Raw genomic sequence first — 24,993 nt, 5'->3', positions numbered from 1 at the left:
TGAACAGATGATAATTTATTTCTAATGCACCTTCTGAAAATCTTTTTGAACTTCTGTTTCGGGAGAATTTATTTTAATAAGAAGAGATATTTTTCCATCCAAAAATATCTAAAAATTGAATAACCTCTCTCTAAAACATTTTCTATCTCTAGGCTAAAACAGGGTAAAACAAGATCTTTCTTTTATTTCATAGAGGGAAATAATTTTAAGATCAAAAAGGGATGTTCCTACTCCTGCACACCTCAAAAATCGAAGGGAAGAATCTTACATAGACTAGTAAGAATGAAATTGTGTTTTGAGGACTACATGTACAAGATTGCAAGATATTGAGCTGATATATAAATGTGTATGCATGTGCTAGTCTATATGTAACGTAAAAAATTTAGATCTCTGGAATTGGATTTGTTAATTCAAAACCTGCAAAAAAATATGCCTTGAATGTTTCCTTGATTTTAGCTAAGCTTCATGCATACTAGAGTTCTCTCCCTAATGATGGATTGTTGGTTGTAGGTGAGGTGTTGGATTGAGAAGAAAAGGCCTCCAAGATTTGGTCATAAAACTCAAAGATGGTACCACAAAGACAAACAAACGAATCACACATTTATTGTCTTTATTGAGAACCCGGCACTAGACCTACTGTCAAAGTTTGGTCAAAGCATGGGGATATGTTAAAAAAACAATCCCTCCGGAGTTACACTACTCAAGCCATAATAGAGACTTGCTTATTGCTGGAGTATCAGATCTCATGGGATCAGTCTTATTTCTTGTGTGAAGATGAAAGATGGAAATTTCTTTGTAAAATCTTGAATGGGGTTAAAAAAAGAGTGGAGTTGAGTCTTTGGGGGTGATACATGCCAAATTTTGAGCAGTTAATATAAATAAATATTATTGGTCAAAAGAAACAAAGACTTCCTAAACAAGGGAGGCAACATCACATGGAGCACCACAACACACAAATCAAAGACTAAGACATATAAGTACCCAAAATAGAGAAATTAGATATCTACTGCGGTCAATTATATCCGAGCACAGTGGAAAAACTCCCAAGGATTATGATCTTGATCGAGCCTTGAAGGCAAAAAGGATTTTGTACCCAATCTCATGTTTTCTTGGGTGGTATATTGGTAGTACCTGTCTTGGGCTGTGTGAGAATCTGAGTTTTAAGTTATATATGCAAGTGTTTCATTTCAAGGCCTGTCTGAGAGGATCAGTACCCACCATGACACGTCGGAGTATCAAGATGTGGCATTTTGGGAAATTCTTGGAGAAAAACATCAAAAATTCACAGGTTTGCCCAAAAGCCAAAATATTCCAATTTCGGATTTTTGAGTAAAACTTGCATCTCTTGAATAGAAATGTGCTTCTCTGTAGAGGGAAATTCCATAAACCAAATGGAAAACGTCACCAGGAGATTGGAAGAAAAGCTCTATTTTCATGGGAATTTCAGAAAAGATCCTTGTGCATGATTACACACATTGTTTTGAGCATGAACATCAACATCACTTGATCAGATGAGAAGCTTAGATATGCAGCCGTAATCCGCATATAGAATAGGGCAGGCACGAGATACCTCCAAAAACCTTGTAGAAAAGGTTCCAACTGATGCACTAAAAAATGAAGAGGAAAACTAGTGAATGAGCCTACTTGAGGGACTTCTGACTCCTTGGCAAATGTTTCATGATATGTAGGTTACTAAATATTTGATGGTTGACATCCTGCAAATGGATGCCATGATGTTTAAGCCCCTTCCTTTTGGGGCACATAGATGATTTTGCATTGATGTGATAAATCACTGCTGATAGACATAACCTAGATGCGCCTGTCTTTGCCAGTCTAGTGCGCGGCTTATATGCATGTCTCTGGGAAATGCCCTTTTACTTATTGATAACACACTTCAAGTACATCAAGACGCTACTTCGGTTAGATGCTTGATAGCATTGCTTGGGATGAATGATCAGACAGTACTCTAAATCATGCTACTCTATTAAGGGCATATTTAATGAAGCTCTTGATTCATGTCTATGAAAAGAGGTGGTAAGAATGGAATGGGACTATGCGCCCCACCAATAGTTTGCAAGCTCTCTAACAAATCTTTTTTTGATCTGTGATGGAGACCAAACCCCTTGCAAGGATACAAAAGAACAATCCTCGAGAACAAGTTGGGCCAACTTTGTTGAGCCCCTTAAGTGCTTTGGTTGGTTAGTTAGCCAGTTAGCCACAACAGCAAGAAAACATAACCTTGCAAATTATCATCCACCTGGCAACAAGGAGATGTTGGTATCAGTATTCCTCCTCACATCTGGCAGAGCCTCGGAAGCTGGCCAAGGCGTTGAGTAGAATGATGTTAACATGCTGTTATGACTGTGTTTGATGCACATTGGTATTAGTTGTGGAGGGGCTCTCAGCCTGTGCAACTACTGTCTCATGCATCGGTGGTCCTACAAGTGGGATTGTGGCATTTGGGTTCCCACATTGAGATAAACTGGCAAGGCCCTCCACATTGGCTGCCTTCAACTGGCTCTTCTTCACTCTGGAAATAAAACTTCCCACCACCACCTGTAAGAAAAAGAGGGGTTTCACATGAGCCTCTGCAAGAACAATGCAAACCAAATCCTTGAAAGGGAAGGCTTCAGGAAAAACAAGCTCTTCACCTGTACTGGGCTTGCTGCCATTAGCGATCCCGCAACTCCACCTCCGAGAACCCGTCCATCTGGGCCTGCTAAAGATACACCAAGGCCACCTGTTCTACTACTTATACCAGAACTCTCAGTTGGAAGAAAGGAACCAGACAAAGAGAGAATTTCAAAGCGTCCCTGGCAACAAAAGGAAACTAAAATTCCACTTACACCTCATTGCAGTGTCTACAAATACATGATTGATGCTTTTCCACCACATTCATGAAAACATGTGTTTTGATAAGGTCACAGCATCAAGTTGAAACCCTGATTTTTTTAATTTGATGGGGATAGAAATCAACCTCATATGTTACCGTCCCTCCAGAAGTCGAAGGTTGCCGAAGTGTAACATTTGAAATGGCACCATTGGCGGACAGAATACATACAGCTCGAGGTCCTTTATGCGAAAAGGACATAACTTTCATGGCAACATCCTGTAAAACCAAGAAACAATAGAGCCAACACTCTTTATTTGACAGCCACATGGAAAATAATAGGTTCCCAATGAATCCTTGTAATCATTTTCATTGTACATGGCTTGGGGTGCATGCATACTCTATAATAATACTTGACAAAACTATCTCTGTTTACAGCTTGGCCAAGTAGGCCCTCCTCAACAGATTGCTGCATGATTTAGATGCCTTACAAAAGAGCTTCTTGAATAACCATCCCAAAATCAGAGCTTAATTATCACAATCTACCACCCACCTTCCCAACCAAAACCCTCAGCAATTGAGGTCAGACTTGAGTGCATGGTAAAGAACCCAAAAAAAGGAAGCAACAACCGACCGAACTAGTCAGTTGGTCGAAGACTGAGGTGCCTGTTTACACTCTTTTCATGAGCATGATGTGGAGAGGAGTCTCTATTGCAGCTCTTAGACGAACAGCTCCAAGACTACTCGGTCTTCCCATCGCTGTCAATGTGGAGCAACTCGAACTATCACCACCAGGTGATTGCTATGGTTGTGAAATAGGAGGACCTTATACCATCTTCATCTTATCTTCTAATGTCACATGCATATGCCATGGCTACTGAGGCCATGTACATGGTAGATTCAGACCATTGCAAGCTCTTATTGATAAAGGGACGAAAGTAGGGTAGGGTGCATGGGAGAATCAGTACTGACAGCATTTGCCTATGAGAATCAACAGGCTCAGAACATGTATTACTGAAGTGATACACAATAGATAACAAAGCCCCACGCTTGTGCGCTAGTAGAAGCTAGGGAGTAACCTCACATTGATGACTGATCAATTGTGTAAAAATGAGGCTCGTCATGTATCTATATAGGCCTGTATACACAAGGTCGCCATGACATGATCGCATAGGTCCGTGGTCACAGTTGGTGCCACCGTCTCTGGTATAGACTTGGTCCAAAAAATAACCCCACCTCCCACGGCTATCTGGGCTCATCTTAAATCCCGTTCGGACCTTGCAATGTCAGCCCAGGGTGCCCAAGAGTAAAGTCTACCTACTCCATGAGATAACGGTTTGGTAGTGTGCTAAATCATATCTAAGCCGTCTCTAAACCATCTGGTGTCCTAGGCCACCATCTCTTATGAATACGGGAATGCTAGCCACCCAAGCTGCTCAACCATGGCTACTACTCATAATGGGAGCCGTACAAACATGAGCTAGTCGATGCTTGAACAATACAATACGAGGGTAAATAAAATGATAGAACATAGTCAACTGATTTTGCATAAAGATCTGCTAATTTTGCAAGGATTGCTTCTTGTTGACCCTTCTCCACTTCTCATTGCTCTTCTAAGTGACTCATAGTGGGATCATGTTCATGCTCGAATGCAAGTAACTGAGGTGTGGGAGGCTCTAACAGTCGCTTCCCAAAAGGCTACTACATCAACCACCTTTGGAGAGATAGGAGCCACCCCAGTACTAGTAAAACAACCACACAACTTCGGAAAAAAAAATCAACACCTTTCTCTTATCAAAGCCCACGCTCTCATACCAATATTATTGTAACAACCCCATAGATCTCCTAAACACAAAACACATGTGATTAGTACTTTTGCCAACAATGTTGTCATGGTTGATAGTTCCTTCGTGCATCCAAGAATAACATTGGTTAGTCCTGTATAGATAGATGCCAATCGAGAAGCCTCGACAAAGGAATTTCGTCAAGGCTTCGATTGCAATTCGTGTGTGTCATAGCCAAGTACTAGTGACCAAATTTTGTGGCTACTTGTAGTTGCTTATTGCTTATTGCTTATTGATTTCCTGTACAATCATTGATCTTGCCTATTTTGAGTTACCAACAGTAACCTTAGATCATATATTTAATCGAGCACATTTTTTGGATGTAGTGCACTAGATCTCAAGGACGGTTTATTCTATCATCTTCGAATAGAGAGTCTTCAACTTTAGGCTAGCAATTCAATGTAGCTTCATGTGGATAGCTGTTTTTTGAGACTTTTGACTCATGAGGAAAGCATTTCTTGACTTTTGTCGAGAATATTACACTAATCCATATGGATAACTTTTTAACGTTATTAGCATGGTGAGGTTGTGCTAGGTATTTTCCCTTGACGTTCACTAGGTTCGTTAGTGATTATACTAGTACTTTTGGAATGTGCAATTTAGGCAGTTCCTATGATAGATATATGAGTGGGTCCAACTTATTGATATTCTTTCTGACATCTTGTGCATCTCTTTTGGGTAGTTGTCCGGCCTTGGACAGATTACAATCAACCTTTTCCTTGCCCTAAGAGATGCAAAAATCAATCCTGATTGACATGGAGGTCTTTGTAAACTAAGACAAAACTAGTAAGTTAGCTGATTAGGATAGATTTCAAGGCCAGAGATAAGATGACATAACTTAAAACTCTTCAAGCTGGCCAATCAATTTGATTCTCTCCATTGGTTCCATCACAAATTGCCGATCGCGCGATGACTTCTTAAATACCTATTCTTCATTCTCATTACATCACCACTCTCGAGCAAATAGATAATGGCTAACTCTTGAGATCCTAATGCCAAATCTTCAATATGAGAAGAAAGCATTTCTTTCTCCATATGAACTTTTCTCTTGACTGTCCACAACTTGTGTACATCAAGATCTTCAAGCATTAACCTTTGCTTCAGCCATCTAGCACTTCAACTCTACCAACTCTGCAACATATTCATCTCAAGATGCTCTCTCTAAGTAAAATCATCTTTGTGGCTAGAAGAGTGGTTAGTCAATTTTTTTTTTCAACTTGGGTTTTAATCGCAAGCGTTAACAAGAGTGATTGAGAGAGGGCAAGCACGAGATAAACTAAAATAGATTAGGCATACTTAATCATTATGATAATGGTCCTTTTAGAGAAGAGACCTCCTTTACAAGGTGCATACATATGTTACACCACATATGCCACATGACAAACTATAATGCCACGTATCCCTAATAGGTGTCACCGACATACATCATTGGTTACATAAGATCCTCTTAAGAGGTTGTTCCCACACAAAGGAGTCCACGCACTAGCACCTGTTCACACGCACTAAACCCGCTTTATTTAAACCTAGAATACTAAGCAAGGGCGGGCCAGTTTACACAACCATCTAGCATTTGTTTATTCACACATTCATCATTATAAATATTTAACATCCCCCCCCCCCAAGTGATAATGTGGCTAGAAAGCCTAATCGTCCTGGAGTAGGTTTGCCGCTTCTTCTTGCCAATGGATAAAAGACTAGGCTCTAATATCAATGTAATAGAAAGGGTGTTTTTGGAATAATTAGCCATTAGTTTAGTTAAATGCACTTAATGTTACATGCACTAAGCTTGATCGTGATAACGCACAACAAGGCCTTCTTTATACCTTTATGTGGTGAGAATCTCTAGCATCAACTTTAGAGTGTAGACAGAGAGAGAAAGAGAGAGAGAGAGAGAAAGAGAGAGAAGAGAATAAGAATGTAGAAGACGACACAGTATTGGGTCCCAATACCCACTGAAAGCTCCCCCCCCCCCCTCTACAAGCAGGAGTATTTACTTATATTATTCTTTGGACAAATGGTGTACAATGCTGAGTACAAGTGATATGAATGCCCAACGCGGAAGACCGCACGTCGACTAAGTATCCACCTAGTTTGAGGCTCTCTTGAAGACTCTTTTGGCCACTGATGCAAGTCCAGATAGCTATAGGATTGCACATATGCTAGCTGAATGTGAAGAGGAGCTCCCTTATAGCCTGGAGTCGATTGGATCTTGTCTAACTTTTGCACTTTATGCTGAATACTTGAATGATTGAAGGAGAATTGATGCGCCTGTATTTATGTGTCCCTTTGTTGCTGGTCGACCAGCACAAGGTTGTCAGCCAATTCAGCATGGACAAAAAATACCAACTAAATAGCATTAAATGCTATAAACAACTGCGCATAGGAAAAATGCTTATTATCATGTTGTCCAACCTGTTTATGACCTAGGCAACTAGAGTACTATACCCAACATGCTGTCGGCTTGCAGCAAATGCTAGCCGACTAGGTATAGATCAACCCCCATATTGATTGGCTGGTCACTAAGGTTGTCCAAGGCTAGCCTTAGCCCTTGGACAAGCCAAATAAGCCCATGGACACACCTAAAAACTTCTACATGCCTACTAATGCTTGACCTAATGCTAGGGCTGCTTCTATATGCACTCGTCGCGTCGCTAATACATTCTCCAAGTGGGTTAAGAGGACTGACACCTGACTGACCTCTAAGGCTCAGAGACTGACCTACGTAGCTCGTTCCTGACTGTCCCTAGACTAAGGGCTCGCAGTGGGGTCACAACGTACGATAAATAATCCTAAAAAAGGTGCTACTTCTGTACAAATGCTGCACTGAACGAACTAGCCATTGTTGGATGCAAATACTTACTCTCACAAGATAATCAAAAGCTTGAAAATATGATCCATCACAGCAAGTTTTGTGGTGAATTCTTTGTCTTTTTCACCTCCAATCCCAACACTCTCCCTCCGCTTTATCACCTGAGGTGTGGTTTCTTGGAACACGAAATTGGAGTTGGTCACAACACTTTTTTTTTTTCAATTGGCCTTTGGCCTTTGGCCCAAGATCCTCCCATAGTTACCAAATTTCACCGTCCGTAGATGCCACCGAGAAAGCACCAAAGGGGATTTTGAACCTAGGACCTCTTGGTCCAAGGCAAACACCTTCACCACTTGAGCTATTACCTCATTGGCTCCGTCCACAAATTTTACATGCATTTCTCTTAATACTTCACATAATATTCAAAATAAATGTTCAAGCATAGCACAAAACTGAACCACACAGTCACTCCTCCGATACTCGTAGTAGCATGGCCGTTGTCCAGACATTAATTGCCCTTGCATTTGCTTTGATGTTTTGAGAGCACTTGATCTGATTAGATCTATGGTTTTCTACTTGTACAAATGCACTTGACTTAATTGAGCACCCAGCTTAAAGATTATGCATTGCTGTTGTTAAGCAGAACTCCACTTGTAAGGGTGCCCAGATATACTGCGTTTCTGCTTGATGTAGCCAAATTTTGCAAGCCCATGAGAGATCAAGATCGGCCAAACAAAACCTGGCCTTTCAAGATTTATAGGGTGGTAGAGCAGAGTTTCTTACCTAAAGCTGCAAGTTGCTGCTTCCTCCCCAAGCCAGGCGGAGGAGCTCGACCCCTCTTTTGTGATGGGCAGGCAGGTCCGGATGCAGCTGCAGTAGAGCGTGAAGCCAGAGCTAATGCCATGCTTCCATCAGGGACGTATTTACGCGGCCTTCCTCTTTTTCTCTTGACTGGTTCCATAACATCCATATTGATACCCATGTGCGTGCTCCCAGGGATGGTAGGCAGAATAGCTTGAGTGCCAGAGCCCAATTCATATGGGGGCTGGCCTGTAGTATGGGCAGCCATGGCGGATGTGGGTCGCATGGGTGCTGGGGCAGGAGGCCCAAGGGAGGTGCAGGAATGACCAGGGAGCTTCCTCCTTGATGAGCAGCAAGCCCTTTTTGACTAAAAGAGTGCGGAGGGGACATGATCCCCGCCATGGGTGCTTTTCATGCTTTCTGCTTTCTCCACTGAGCGACGAGAGCCCTTGAATCTCATGTTATCCATGAGTGTCAACCACACAAGCGATTTCTCGACTGACCACCACCATGGCGCTTGGAAAGGGCCTGTGTTGCTCAATCATTTTCTGAAAAGAGAAGAACTACAAAAAGTCTACTGTGTTGCTGTAGCTTCAAACTAAAGATATCTCAGATGTGAGCGAGGAGGGGTCTTACTACAAACAGGCGCAAAAGATAATTGAAGAAGAACCCACTTCACAATTCAGAGTAACAAGGCCAAAACGCGATGTGGGCGATGTTGGGAAGCTTACCATAATCGCGACTGACTGCTAGGGTGCCATAGCCAATTATTGTCGAAATGGCGGTTTAGCTGAGGAGCAGAACGTGTTAGTTGGCGGGAGACCAAAACCGGTCCCTGTAAATTTGAATCTCGCCATTGCCCGCCCGTTAGAAACCTTCATATTGTGCTCTGCATGCATGCATGCATTCATGGCAATCCATTCATGCGATGCCTTGTAATTTAGTTTAATCTTCCTTGACTAGATCCCTGCCCTCGTTCTTATCCAAACACTATGATTTTTGCTACCATAGTTATATAACTTATAATTTCATGAGATTGGCTTTTATCTCAATTGGATTTTTGTTAATGTAGTTATAATTATTTCATAACAAGTAAAAATGGCTTTATTTTATTTGGTGGACTTTATTTTATTTGGTGGACTTTTCAAAGTTACTCATCAATAATGCATGTGCCTTTGCATGGATATGGATGAGTTATGAGCTTTTTGGATGGCACCAACAATTGCTCCTTTCGATAACAGAAATGAACGACAAAAGGAAAACAACCCTTTACGCTTATTCTCCCATCTTCATCCTTCCAAAAAGAGAGATCCCATGCATTCAATAGTTATCTCTTCAAAAGTAAAAGCCATGGTTTTATGTTAATCTTAGTCGCTGCACTCATAATAGCAACAGGACCCTTTACACATCATACATGCCTATGGACCTTGCGATAATGGAAGCATATGGTGTGATTGGCCCCCTAAGCCTATGTGCTAGCCTCCTAAGGGAGTTTTTTCGTTTTTGTTTTTGATATTTTTAACTTTCTTATAGTGAATTCCAAAGTGTCATCATCACCATTTTTTGTGGATATTATTCAAGATTTTCATGTTCTTAACACTTATTGTGGTTCAGCTCAAACTTGATTTAGAATCCTTATTGTATCTTCTTATCTTCTTATCTAATTGCATGATATAACCATCAATTGTGTTTAACTATGTTTTACAAGAACATGTTCATAAGTTGGCTTGTTTTTCTTAAGGACAACTCTGAGTTTTTCTATTATGATAAAGATATGTCAAGCATACAATGACATCAAGCTCAACTATTGGAAATAAAGGAAAAATTAACAAAATCTATATGTTGTAATAATTTCAATGTGATACAAAAACCGAGTGCATATTAAGAGTTCTATTGTTGTGGTTTCCTAAAGCTACTTCCAAATGGATATTACTATAACCTTCAAAATAATATGACAATAATATGAAAGTCTCATCTCAAATACATAAGGTGAGATGTGCCATAAACTTTTGCTTTTAATTCTTCAAATTAGTTTATGATTGCTTATACGTATATCTTATTCATAGCGTAATTTAAGACTACCTTCAAATTAGTTTATGATTACTTATACATATCTCTTATTCATAACATAATTTACGACTTCCTTCAAATAGTACTAAAAGTGGCTTAAGGCTCAAAATTTACAAAAGCATTTATACCCAACTTCTTCCCAAAATAATATTGACACTGATCATTGTTTGTTTTTGTTGAGTAGCATTGACACTGATCATTGTTTGTTTTTGTTGAGTAGCATTGACACTGATCATTGTTTGTTTTTGCCCACTAGGAAATCTAGCCAAATGTTGATTGGATCCTCAAGTAGCATAGATGTCTCGGTTATTGACTCCCATTCACTTTCAGCTTCATTCATTTGATTTTTAGCCCTCGGCTCATATTCTCCTATGGCACTTTCAAGTCTCAAAGGCTTACCTTTTGTTGACCCGATCTCTCATTTATGGTAGGCACAGATTTGTAAAAAGTGGTCTCCTCCATTATAGTATTTTTTACCAAATTTGTATGCTTTTACTTTAATTAAACAATTGCAATATTCTCTTTTCTTTCCTTAAAAGGATAGATGCTTTCTTCAAGTGCTCCCACTAAATTTTCAACATGCTCATGGAAATGAAGGAAAAGATGTTTCCCATCGTGTACATGTACCAAACAAGCAAACACCAAGGTGTGATTATATAGCAGTAATAAATATGTTTATTCATACATTGAACCCAAAGTAAAGTTGATCGCTTAACATAATTATCAATAGAGAGGAACCATTTGAATGTTAGTTATATATGTGAATTCCTTTTACATGTCATCCGCCATGAAGAAATCAAAAATGTATCTCTAATATTATCATTTTTACAATAAAAGTTACAGTAGGCTCTCACGTTCAAAGTTGTAATAACAATTAAGCACATTATTTTGCTAAGCATGTTCTCTTTCTCAAACACAATGTTTTGACGATGAGCGAGTCTTGGAAAGTGGATGTGCTCTCTCTCTCTCTCTCTCTCTCTCTCTCTCTCTCTCTCTCTCTCTCTCTCTCTCTCTCTCTCTCTCTCTGTGCATGCATACATGTGCATGCATGTGTGTGTTTTATTCGTATTCAAGTCATTATCATGAGACTAATGAATGACATATTAAACCTAACCTCTTAGAAATGACAACAAGGAAATGGTGCAAATATACCAAAGTTGACTATTCTTAGAATCAAATGAATCTCAAGATAGGTCATGTATTGTGAAACTAGCTTAAACTAAAAAAAAATGTACCAAACTATTGGTAAATGGTTTTTACCACCATGTAAACTCATAATCATCAAATAAATGGTCATGTTACTCATTTGAGAAGACGGTTGGTCCACAAGGTAAACTCAAAATCTTAAATAAACTCATTTGTTGAGAAGACAATTGGTACCACCATGTAAACTCATGAATGGTCATGTTACTCATTTAAGAAGATGATTAGTGATGCCTCATACAAGCAAAGTGTCAGCATTTACCATCATATAACCCAAATAGTCAAAGACGAAATTCCTCATACAAGCAAAGTGTCAGCATTTACCATCATATAACCCAAATAGTCAAAGACGAAATTCCCACATGCCACGAGAAAAGTACCACTATCAACCATTATATATCCCATAAAGTCAAAGGGGAAATCCCTACATGCCATCATCTCAAACAAAAAAGTCATTTAAATTTGTTTGAGGAAAAAGGCATGTGTCAACACCCTCCCTCTTGTTGTCATTGTCATGATTTGATCGTACTTATCAAAACATTAACTCTGACTAGTCCTATAATTGAGCCACAAGAGTGACTAAGACTAGTTAATTAAAATTGGAGAAACGAAAAGCTGTTTATTATTCTCACAACAGAAAGGTGTCTACTATTTTCACAACTTTATCAGCATTACATTAACTCTGACTAGTCCTGTAATTAAGCCACAAGAGTGGTTTAAGACTGATTAATTAAAATTAAAGTAACAGAAAGGTGTCTACTGTTCTCATAGCTTTATCAAATTCAAACTTTGACATATAATGAAGGGTAACCCCAAACCCCAATACCCTTACATTTGATGAGTTGGTTGCAGTGCTCTTGCAAGAAGAGAAATCCACAAAATTGAATTGTATACGTGTGGGGAATCATCTATTTGTTGCTAATTAAAAAGGTAAAGGTAAATCCTTCTCTTAGTGCAGCTATAATTCAAAGGCAAAATCAGCCCAATCTTCTGGCAAGATACTAAGAACGAGGGTGTGATAAGCCTAAGAAAAAGAAAGGCAAATGGAACTGTTGTCGGAAGCCAGACTGTAACATCAATTAATGTAGAAAAAGGCTAGAGAAAGAGAATAAGAAAGAGTCAGGCATGGCTGCAACACCAAGTGCTAAAAAGAAGGAGTCAACAAACTATGCACATGATGAATAGGCATTCATTGTGCATTGTAGTTAGGACCCTTCTATCCATGATGTATGCATCTTAGTGATAGATCATCATGTCTGGTATTTTGATAGTGGTGCTATCAAGGATATTACTTCTCATCGTGATTTGTTCTCCTACCTTAAGTATACTCCTCAAGGAGGCACAATCACACGCGTAAACAACTCCTCATATTCAATGAAAGAAGTTGGTAAGGTTGTGCTCACTACTGTGAATGGTGGGACAATCATTCTCTCATAAGTCTTATTTTTTCTAGGCATTAAAATGAACTTGCAGTCAATCTTTGCCACCATTGCTAAAGCAAACCTAATGATCAATTTATTAATGTGACAGGTGTACAATTCATGATCGAAGTGATGGAGATGTCATTGTGGTGTTTGGTACTTTAAGCCATAGGCTTTATTGGTTGTCACTTTTCGAGCTGTGAAGCTAAGTATAGGGTAGCTTTTATAGTGACTATGGAGTGTGTATGGCTCAGACGCCTTTTGGCAAATTGTGATATTGGTGGACAGTTGTCCCCAACCTCCATCTTCAATGGAGAGCTAGTGTGTATGTTCCATCATGTTATGAGCAACCCAATGTTTCATTATTATACAAAGCACATTGAGGTGCATTATCATTATGTCACGGAGAGGCTCATGGTAAGAGATGGCAGTGATGTGTGTATGTTCCATCATGTTATGAGCAACCCAATGTTTCATTATTATACAAAGCACATTGAGGTGCATTATCATTATGTCACGGAGAGGCTCATGGTAAGAGATGGCAGTGATGTGTGGACGTAGGCTAATAATGGGCAAGGGCACTTTTCCCTTCTTAGGAGGTTTTTTCCCCCAAGCGTGTGTACAAATCTTATGAGTAAATGTTTAAGTGACCTTATCATGTCACTTCACTTATACTTCACTCATTCTCATCAATCTACTTTCAATGTTGTGCTTCTTTCTATCTCTACTTGCCTACTGCATCTCTGTGTGTGTTGCTACCTTTGTCTCCACTCTAACAAATCGAAAGAATTTTGGGAATGAATCTATAGCTTGCATGATTGATGTTATCTCAATCTCTTCTAGAAGTATGCACATATAGCCCTTGGGAATGTACAAGGGATATCATGATGTAGCATGGACTTACGCGTTTAAAATTGAAGTATTTATAGTAGGAGGATTAGCTTGTAGTTAAGGACTAAAGGTGATAGCTAAGAGCCCATAAACATACCAAGAGGCCTTTGATATTGCCTCTAGTAGGATCTCAATTATTAGGGGCCAACTGTTATAGAGATTGACTTATATGTTTATTTCTGACTTTACAGGTTTGTGGCTTCACATGGTGGGGGAGCCATGAAGCTTAGGGAAGCCCTACTTAGGTTGAGAAGGGAGATGTCAAGGCATACATCCTATTATTTGTATGAATTTCAAGGTGGTAAGTCATACTTAGAGCCCTTTGTGTCTAAGATTGAGGAATGCACTGGAGCCTAGGCCAGTAGTGGAAGCACTTGTGGATCATGGTTCCAGATGCTCTCACAAAAAAACATATGTTAAAAGGTAACGGGATGGTGGAAGATCCCTCTCAAATTTAGTTAATGAATGAAGTCGAGGAGCCTTAGCATAAGAAGGAAAGGAAAGAGAAGAGGAAGGTAATGCAAGAGATACTGCAAGAGGATTTTGTTATGGGACAGGGGCTTCCATGATCTTCTAGGGAATTTTGCTATGGGATAGGGGTTTCTCTCATATGATCGTCTAGGGTATTTTTCTAGGGGACAAGGGCTTCCCTCCTATGATCTTCTAGGGGATTTTGCTAGGGCATAGGGGCTTCCCTCCTATGATCTTCTAGGTTATCTTAATTACCCAAAATGAGACATTACCTTGATGGCATTATCTCTAAATCTTTAAAAAGAGTGGACGAAGGTTATCAACAAAGAAAGGCAAAGAAGGCAAGGTAGGGTTGCATGTAGAGTTATGTGAAGAGTCTCTAGTAGAGAATGTATTGTTGGTAATCAAAGGTTATTCCTTAATACGTATATGGACGCTGAAGGGTCTAATGTCATCAATAAATATGTGTTGGAACAAGTGGGCTTAAAGCATAGGATAATGTCATCCACGTGCCTTAGTAAGCTTGTTGACATAACCCTTAGAGCCAAGACAGTGGTGTGAAGAATCAAGGATTTAGAAACAACTGTGTGTGAAATAATCATGTTGTCTAAATTTTTGGTGATTCCCACTAAATCATATCAAAAGGGGTACCAAATCATCTTGGTCCATTGACCTTGGCTCAAGAGAAGGTGAAGGTGGTTTAAAGCTGGTTTACCAAAAATGTAGTCTTAGAGAGTAGAGTATAACTTATGAAGTGGAAACCAAAAAGTACCTTCAAGAGGGAAAAACTAAAGAGAAGGTGAAGTGGTTTAAAGCTGGTTTACTAAAAATGTAGTCTTAGAGCGTAGAGTATAACTTATGAAGTGGAAACCACAAGTACCTTAAAGAGGGAAAAACTAAGGAAGAAAAGACCTTTGAGGAGTCCATTTTGTGTAATTTTGGCCACGTTCTATGATCACCCAAACCCGACTTTGGGATACCTATTGTTTTGGACAAAATCTAAACATAAATGGAGTCACCATCTATTTGCCTCGATTCCAATGTGTTGTTGAGTCATGAGTGCAAATTCTAGGACCTTGTGGGTAGGCATCCAACATGGACTAGAGGGTTGAGTAAGGGGCTGCTCCTATGCAAGCCACCAATGGCCACACTAGTGCAAAAATTCGAGGACCTCTGTAAGATTCCTCCCCCAAAAAGAAATTTCCAATGTGCAATTGGAATTAATTGGAAATGTGTATAAAGGACCTTAGCCTAAGGGTCTAGATTTTCAGAAATTTTTGGATTATGGTCCAATTAAGTTTCCTATGAGCCAATAACATCAATCCATGTGTAGGGAGGAGATAAATCAATTTGTAAAAGAAGATACCCAAAAATGAGTAAATGCTCACATAAGATGAAGAGTTGAAAATGTACAAGTTTATTAGTAAAAAACTATGAGCAATATTAAAAATATGAGATATTTTGGGTATAATGATTCCATTTTGACACATATGTAAGGAAGGGGAGTTCTTTAAAGGAGGTCCATATTTCACATAAGATGAAGAGTTGAAAATGTACAAGGTTTATTAGTAAAAAACTATGAGCAATATTAAAAATATGAGATATTTTGGGTATAATGATTTCATATTAACACTATGTAAGGAAGGGGAGTTCTTTAAAGGAGGTGCATATTTCACATAAGATGAAGAGTTGAAAATGTACAAGGTTTATTAGTAAAAAACTATGAGCAATATTAAAAATATGAGATATTTTGGGTATAATGATTTCATATTGGCACTATGTAAGGAAGGGGAGTTCTTTAAAGGAGGTGCATATTTCACATAAGATGAAGAGTTGAAAATGTACAAGGTTTATTAGTAAAAAACTATGAGCAATATTAAAAATATGAGATATTTTGGGTATAATGATTTCATATTGACACTATGTAAGGAAGGGGAGTTCTTTAAAGGAGGTGCATATTTCACATAAGATGAAGAGTTGAAAATGTACAAGGTTTATTAGTAAAAAACTATGAGCAATATTAAAAATATGAGATATTTTGAGAATAATGATTCTATTTTGACACATATGTAAGGAAGGGGAGTTCTTTAAAGGAGGTGCATATTTCACATGCTTGAATGAGTTTTAAACTCATACAAATTGAGATATTTCATCTCTCCTCTCTCCTAATTCAAGTCTAGTTACAAAAGTTAGCTCAATTGACCTAAAAATGGTCAAAAATTGACTAAACTGAGTTGGAAAATTCTAGAATCAGTTTGTTTGGTTAGGAGCTCAATTTTTCCTATAAATAGAAGCCTCCCCTTGTTGAAAAAAAATATATAGTGTTTATGCGTCGTTACTCTACTCCACCTAAGCCAAGAACTGTGAATTCATTAATAATTCACTAGTTTTTGGAGCTTCCCTCTTTCTTCAATCCCCATTGGTGGCTCCATCAACATACTTAACCAATTGATTGGTTGGGGGCCTCTACCGTGAACAAAGAATCAAGCAATTTGTAAGGTAATTAGTGAATATTGATCTTTTCTATAATTTCTCAATGTTTCTCTCTTCTCAAGCTTGAGAAGCTTAATTGGTATGGTTTTTTAAATGCTATTGAAGTTAATTGGTGAATAGTAGTGAAGAGTTACATAATTTAATGAATGCTATTGAAGTTAATTAATTAATGATAGTAAAGAATTACATAAATTTCTATTTATGTTTAAATTCTAATGGTTTTATGTAATTTCTCTCTCTCACTCAAGAAATGGTCATACTCATAACCCATTCTCAATCCAAATGAAGCTTTTCATAAAGCTTTTCCTTAACCCAAGATTAAGCTATGCTTGAGGCCAAATTAATGGCTTTTTTCTATACTTTTAGTTTATGTATATTGATGATTCAATCCATTATGGATTAATGATCCAATTAGAGAATCATTTTAATTATTTCCTTAATGATAAGCTTTATCCCTTAGAAAAATTGAGATTTATCAGTCATAGCAGCGGAGCTATGGCAAAATTTTTATAAAAATTATGCATAAAATAATTTCATTCAAAGTATAAAAAGAGGACTTCCTACCATATTCTAGGAATTATCATCCTAGATTAATTGAAAGAATTTCATTATAATCATGGAGAAATTGAATTTTAATATTATGCATAAAGAATAAGTTTTTATATCAAAAGTGTTATTTTTACCATTTTATTTCATGCATAGAAGTATGCATAATGGATAAATTTTTATATCAAAAGTGTTATTTTTACCATTTTTATTTTCATGCATAGAAGTATGCATAAAGGATAAATTTTTATATCAAAAGTGTTATTTTTATCATTTTTACTTTCATGCATAGAAGTATGCATAATGGATAAAATTTTATATCAAAAGTGTTATTTTTATCATTTTTATTTTCATGCATAGAAGTATGCATAAAGGATAAATTTTTATATCAAAAGTGTTATTTTTACCATTTTTATTTTCATGCATAGAAGTATGCATAATGGATAAATTTTTATATCAAAAGTGTTACTTTTATCATTTTTATTTTCATGCATAGAAGTATGCATAAAGGATAAATTTTTATGTCAAAAGTGTTACTTTTATCATTTTTATTTCATGCATAGAAGTATGCATAATGGATAAATTTTTATATCAAAAGTGTTACTTTTATCATATTTGAATTTCATGCATAAAGGTATGCATAAAAGTTGATTATTTTATTATAAAAGTGTGACTTTTATCATAATTGAATTTCATGCATAGAGGTATGCATAAAAGTTGATTATTTTATTATAAAAGTGTGACTTTTAACATATTTGGATTTCGTGCATAAAGGTATGCATAAAAGTCGATTATTTTATTTGAAAAGTGTGACTTTTATTATATTTGGATTTCATGCATACCTCGCCATGCCTAAGGAATGTAATACAAGTTCAAGGCACAATCAATGGCTCCTTATTTTTATAATTTTTGTAAATTTTTGAAAAGAAAGAAAAACAAAACACCACCATGCTCATTCACGTTGACAATTTCGGTGATGCAAACATCAAAATTAACTAGAAAAAACAATGAATCTCTCTTCCCCAAGACCAATCCATCACACAAATACACAACAAACACAAGCAATTTCTCACAATTTTTCACTTCCATGCAAATCTTATCCATTCATTTCCTACACAATGCACTACCAGAATGCAAAGGCAATGATGAATCTTATGTAATAGGAGTTGAAACTCAAAGAGGATGGAAGAAATAAAGGTGTTTCCCCGACAGTGGTGTCAAAAATGTTATGGGCTACCACACTTCCAAGAGGGAACTTAATGCATTTACCTAAGGGAAGAGCAATAGAACACAACTGTCGGAGAGAACTTACAAATTCTTCGAAATTGTGTCCCTTGAGGCCTCCAAGCTCACTTGAGAAGCTCAAATCCTCCAAGATCCACCTCCATGCTGTCACCATAGAGTTGCTCGCACCATAAGGCAATCACTATCTCTCACTCTTCAACACAAGCATGCACCATAAAAGTATAGAAGAGGCACAAGTGCTAGAATGCTCTCTCTCAAGACACAAAGAAGAGCTCTCAATAGCACAAAAAGGGGGATTGTGTACATTCATTAGGAGAAAATGCCTTATATACAATTGGCCCTTATTCACACCTGGGCACCCAAAACTTACTTAACTAAGGCCTTGGGTGGCCAATATCTCATAATGTACAACTTTTATAGTGCCTTTGCATGACACTTATTAATGTCCTTAAATGGAGGAGCATATTTGTTAATCCAAAATGGGATTAACACACCACCGGGTGGCCTTTGTATTTTCTCATCCTGAAGCCATATACTATCTTTGGAAAAGGTGTGTCATCCAAGTTTTCTAAGGAAAAGGTGTGTCATCCAAGTTTTCTAAGGTAAAGGCATTTTGGCTGATCGGGTCTTTCACTATAAATGGTCCGATCCACCAGATTTTGAATTTTCTAGGGTGAGCTCCGAGCTTGGAATTGTAGACCAATACAAGATATCCTTTCTCAAAAATCTTGTGCTTGAGATGCCTATCAGTCCAAGCCTTTCTTCTTTGCTGCACTATCGCCACCTTTAGAGAGCTCATTTGCCTTTCTTCCTTTAAGGCTACGAGTTCTTGTATTCTGATCTCTTGGGATTCTTCCCTTGGTAGCTTCTCTTGAATGGCCACTCTCAAACTGGGTACCATGAATTCCATAGGCATAACTGCTTCCAATACATAGACCAACTTGAATGGTGTTTGCCCAGTTGAGACTCTGTAGGATGTGCGGAATGCCTATAGGGCCACATCCAGCTTCTGGTCCTAATCATTTTGTTAGCATTTACAATTTTCTTTAGAATCTTGGTCAGAAACTTGTTGGTTGATTCTGCCTAGCCGTTTCATTGTGGGTAGTAGGGTGAGGACTTCTTGTGATTGATTAGGTATCTCTCCATCAACCCTTTCATTCTGCCTAGCCGTTTCATTGTGGGTAGTAGGGTGAGGACTTCTTGTGATTGATTAGGTATCTCTCCATCAACCCTTTCATTCTGCCTAGCCGTTTCATTGTGGGTAGTAGGGTGAGGACTTCTTGTGATTGATTAGGTATCTCTCCATCAACCCTTTCATTACTTTGTTCATGAAATGTGTGCCCTGGTCACTGACTATTTCCACCGGAATTCCATGCCTAGCAATGATTTCCTTGAAGAGGAACTTCGCCACCTCTTCTACAAAGTTTCTCTTTACATCTCTAGCTTCCGACCATTTGGTAAAATAGTCAGTAGTAGCCACAATGATGTACTCACATCTGCTGCTCTTTGTGGGTGGCTTAATTTGTCCAATAAAATCCAATCCCCACTTCATGAATGGAGACAGCGGCAGTATAGGTGAGATGGGAAATCTATCGAAATCTTTGGGTTGACCCATTCGCTGGACAGACATCACAGTTCTTTGCTTTACTATTGGCATCCCTGATGACAGTTGGCCACCACAAGCTTGCTTGCAAAATTTTCCAGGCTATTATTTCTCCGCCCATGTGTCCTCCGATGATCTCATAGTGTGCTTCTCTTAACACGGCTTGCTGCTCATGATCTGGGACACATTTGCATAAGATATGGTATATGCCTCTTTTATAGAGCTACCCAATAATCATGGTGAAATTTCTGCTTCTTAAGGCAATTCTCTTTTTCCTGTTAGCAGTGTATCCTTCCAAAAAAGCCCCATCTTCCAAAAACTACATCATGTCATAATACCAGTCTTTATCCGTTTCAACCTGCTGCTACTATGAATAAGTTGGTGTCTAGGAGTTGATCTTCTACACCCCCCAAGGCAGGTTCTCTGAAATCTAGTCTGGGCAAAAAATCTACCACTACATTTTCTTTTCCGAGTGTGTGCTGGATGGTGAACTCAAATTCTCGAAAGTAGGAGCATCCATCTTGCCATTCGTTCCACCAGAAAAGCTTTGTTCACCAAATAAATGAGTGCTTGATGGTCCACATGGAAAACAAATTTGTTTCCCAAGAGATAGTGATGGAGCTTGTTCACAGCATAAATCATTGAAAGGGCTTCTCGTTCTGTTGTGTTGTAGTTCCTTTCCACCCTTGTGAGGGCTTTGCTGGCATAATGGATGGGCTGCATATAACCTTTTTGTTTTTCCTGCATCAGTACACTACCCACTGCTTTGTTTGAAAGCATCTACATAAACATGGAGCATCTACATAAACATGGAGCATTAAATTCCATTCTGGGTTGATCATAGATGACACCATGCTTTTTAGGCAATGGAATGCCTTCTGATATTCCGAAATCCATTCATACTTTGCATCTTTCTTGGTAAGTGCATATAATGGGTAAGCTACATGTGCTATATACTTCAAAAATATCGCATGCCACTTCATCTTGCTAAGGAATCTTTCAAGTTGCTTAATGTTTTGGGGAGCATACATTTTGGATATGGCCTCTACCTTAGACGAATCTATAGACAATCCTTGGGCTGACACAATGTATCCTAACAATATTCTGGATTTTACTACAAAAGCACACTTGGCCAGATTCAACTTCAGCCTTGTATATCTATACCTCTGCAAACATAGCCTTAAATGATAGATATGCTTTGCCTTAACTCTGGACATGCTAAAAAATCATCCACAAAAGCTTTCATAAAGTCTGTCAAAATAGTCATAGAAAATCTCTTGCACCATTCTCTGGAAGGTGCCAGGTGCATTTTTCAAGCTAAACATGCATTTTTTGGTGATGAATGTGGTCTTCTCTCTGTCTTCCAGAGCCATCTTCACCTGGTTGTATCTGCTGAAGCCATCTAAAAAGGAGTACATCTCCTTTTTGGTTACCTCATCCAGTAAGGAGTCCGTGAATGAAACTGGAAAGGGATTGAGTTAGTTGCGATAGTCCACACATATTCTGATTTTCATATTCTTTTTAGGGACTACCACGATTGAGGATAACTAGGAAGCCTTTTCCATTGGCACTATGAAACCCACTCTCAGTAATCTGTCAATTTCTTCTTTGACTTGTTTTGCATAGTTTGGGCATAGTTTGGGCTCATTCTATACCTTTGTTGTGGATCACCAATCGCACTAAATTTTTGAATTACCTTAGACACACTCCAGACTCTAGAGCTAAGTTTGTCTCGTTCTCTCTCCCCAAGACCATGGGGAACAAAAGTTGTAGGAATGGCATGTTCTCTAGTAGTAACTACTCTGGAAATCCCTTCAACCATTTTGATGGCATCATTTATAGCTCCATTTTGATTAGTGACATAGGATAAATATGTGGTTTTTCGAATAGTGTAGGATTTGGAACTCCCACAACTGCTTCTCCTCCTATTATAGAATAGCATGCACTCTTGGGGGAGTGTAGGTGGGAGCTAGTAGTGAACATGTTATCAATTTAGAACTTTAGGTAGTGAACATGGGTCCAATATAAGTTGTTGCTACAGTTGATAGCATATGCATGCTTGTCTCACTAAAGGATGTGCATAAGTGTGTTCCCATTGGAAAATAGATGGAACTACTATATTAATGTAGATGTATGGCACATAACCAGTACATCCCTCCCCATACGTTCTAGTGAGGGTGTGAGGCACCATGTACTCTCATGAGAGGAGTGCGAGGTAGTGAACATGGGTCCAATATAAGTTGTTGCTACAGTTGATAGCATATGCATGCTTCACTAAAGGATGTGCATAAGTTTGTTCCCATTGGAAAATAGATGGAACTACTATATTAATGTAGATGTATGGCACATAACCAGTACATCCCTCCCCATACGTTGTAGTGAGGGTGTGAGGCACCATGTACTCATGAGAGGAGTGCGAGGTGTAGTTGGAGGTGCATTGTCCCCATTGGGTTACTCTAGAAAGTAAATTCAGGAAACCTAATTAAGGCTTCTATTTCCCAGGTTCCTCTAGAGATTACTTCATCATCCCCTATCTTTGCATTTACATTTATAGAGGTTGAGCCCAAGCCAAATGAACGAGGTTCCGAGTGGGGATAAGAGATGGTTCCATCTCCCCCTACCTAGTCTCTTTCAATAGTTGCTACCCTTTAGGCGGCTCATCACATGGACTATATCTATTATCCTAGGCATCCTTATAGAAATAGAATCTCAAGTCAGGTTAATCTACCCCGACAATTGGGTTTTCTAGATACGGATTCTATAGCCATATTTGGTAGTGATGCTAGCACACATTTATTTTCTATCTATATATCATCTCATTGTGTGCTCCCTTGAGCTTTTCCATTGTGTGTGTGAGAGAGAGAGTTCTTGTAACCCTATTCCCAACATTTGGTATAAGAGCATTCACTCCTCACCCTATGATGTTGCCTACCCTTCACCTCGAGTCGCCCATCTTCTTGAATTAGATCAAGGAGCCTTTTGGGAAAAGAAAGAGGACCATGAAGCGTGTAGTACTTTGTACTATGTTTTTCGGTCAAATTTTCATTTTGGGTGCATTTTGGGGGCCGTTTGCATGGTTTTTAGTTTTCTACAAAATTACATTCCACAATGATGTAATGATGTATGTGGTGAGGATAATGATGCCATAAATCCAAAAAAGAAGGAAAGGCTATATGATGTTTCCAATGTATATGTTAATGAATGTGTTACACAATGATGCTCTTATGATTACACATGATGATAATGATGCTAATTAGATGATGTACATGATGATATTTTGTTTAATGTTGTGCAACAGTCAAACATTCCAATTAAAGAATCAAAAATAATTAAATCATACATGTCTAATGATGATCTATGAAATGACACACATGAAAATCATACACTTGTGTTTTATGTTACACCTTATGCTAAAAAGCATTGATAGATGCACGTGATATGATTAATAATGTCAATACATATGATGATGTGGAAGGATTATGTGAGCATTAATGCCTTGTATTTGGATGCCCTTGTTGCATATGATTATTAGATCTATGATGCTTTACCTTGTGATACTTTGGATTTGACTGAGGAAATGCCTCATGATTCTAAGGATGCTTATCCTTTAGATATATATTGTCTCGAACACCTTGAGTGATCCAACCGATGATGACTAAGTTGTATTTATATATAATGCCAATGATTTATCATAGAATGAGATCCACAAAAGTGGTTCCCATGGTGATTTAGATCTCTCGGATCTCCTAGACCTGAGAGAGTGTGGTTCCGACACTCTAAAATTTGACACACTAGCTCTTCCAAATCATATAAGTAGATATTATTGAACTAGAGCTTATATTGATATATTGTTGCCTACAGACATTGCATGCATGCTTTGAAGGATCCATTTGATCCATGTCCGATCAAAAGAGTTAGAACAAGAAGTGGTTGCAATGCCCTTTATGATAAATTATATCCGTCAAATTCTAGTGAGATTCATTTGAAACTTTCAAAATCTTAATCATATGGTTTTTCAACTCTAGAGTTCTCATGTTCCAATCTAACTATTAAAGTAACCTTACATATAGATCACACACTCACAGGGACAAGCATTTTTTATGAGTAAAAACTTTCGAGCATTCAAGCGAGGGTGAAATTATCCATTAAGATCTATCTTCTTTGTTTATGTAGTTTCAAAGAAATATACATAATGCATGTTTAAATATAAAATAAAGACTCAAAATTACAACTTTCCTCAAAATGTTCTCAAAATCTCTTTACCTCTTTTCAAAACCTTGGTGAAAAAAATAGAGGGAAAGAGATGGAAATACCCTTACCTTTCTTGCCTTGTTGTTGCCTCTAGATAGATAAGTTGCTAAAAGTAGGGTTCATTTATCATGTGCGGATAAGATAAGATGGTGGGTATCACCCATTGTTTGTCATTGTGCCAAAGACGAATGGGAAGCTCATGGTATGTGTGGATTATAGAAAGCTAAATTTTGCCACCATTATAGAACCACAGATCTCTTTCCTCTTCCCTTCACACATTCAATGGACATGAGATGTATTCATTTCTTATTGGTTTTAGTGGTTATAATCAAGTCCGTGGACCCAAGAGTACAAGGAGAAAATTACTTTTTGGGGGAGTGTTTGCCTTCAAATATCATGATGTTTGGGTTAAAGAATAATGCACCTACCATTTTTCAGAGGATGGTATAGGAAATGTTCTATGATTATCTCGCCACCTTGATGAGGGTGTTTGTTGATATTTTAGTGTGTTTGGA

The 24,993-nt window shown here is 38.1% G+C and overlaps 1 protein-coding gene across 1 annotated transcript; it reads right to left on the bottom strand.

The window, feature by feature from the left end:
- Window positions 1–1,550: 1,550 nt before the first annotated feature.
- Window positions 1,551–9,247, bottom strand: LOC147621177 (AT-hook motif nuclear-localized protein 10-like). Its single transcript, XM_086823750.1, has 6 exons — window positions 8,255–9,247; window positions 7,828–7,892; window positions 3,231–3,299; window positions 2,978–3,109; window positions 2,652–2,813; window positions 1,551–2,556 (listed from the first exon to the last, which is right to left on the bottom strand). The coding sequence occupies exons 1-6, from the start codon at window positions 8,568–8,570 to the stop codon at window positions 2,356–2,358; spliced, it is 945 nt and encodes a 314-aa protein (XP_086679876.1). The 5' UTR covers window positions 8,571–9,247; the 3' UTR covers window positions 1,551–2,355.
- Window positions 9,248–24,993: the final 15,746 nt, after the last annotated feature.

Source organism: Cibotium barometz, chromosome 30 (assembly GCF_041138505.1).
Source record: "Cibotium barometz isolate CiBa-2024 chromosome 30, ASM4113850v1, whole genome shotgun sequence".
Lineage (NCBI taxonomy): Eukaryota > Viridiplantae > Streptophyta > Polypodiopsida > Cyatheales > Cibotiaceae > Cibotium > Cibotium barometz.
Note: the sequence above shows the minus strand (reverse complement) of the source record. Positions and strands in the feature narration are given on the sequence as shown.

Bases quoted from the DNA above. Each gene is read 5' to 3' on its own strand.
- LOC147621177 (XM_086823750.1), bottom strand. From the start codon at position 8,570: ATGCGACCCACATCCGCCATGGCTGCCCATACTACAGGCCAGCCCCCA. The intron at 7,893-8,254 runs GCTCTACCACCC...TATTATGTGAAG, and splicing joins AGCTTTAGGTAAGAAACTCT to TATTAAGAGAAATGCATGTA. The intron at 2,814-2,977 runs GTTGATTTCTAT...TTTTGTTGCCAG, and splicing joins GAGGGACGGTAACATATGAG to GGACGCTTTGAAATTCTCTC.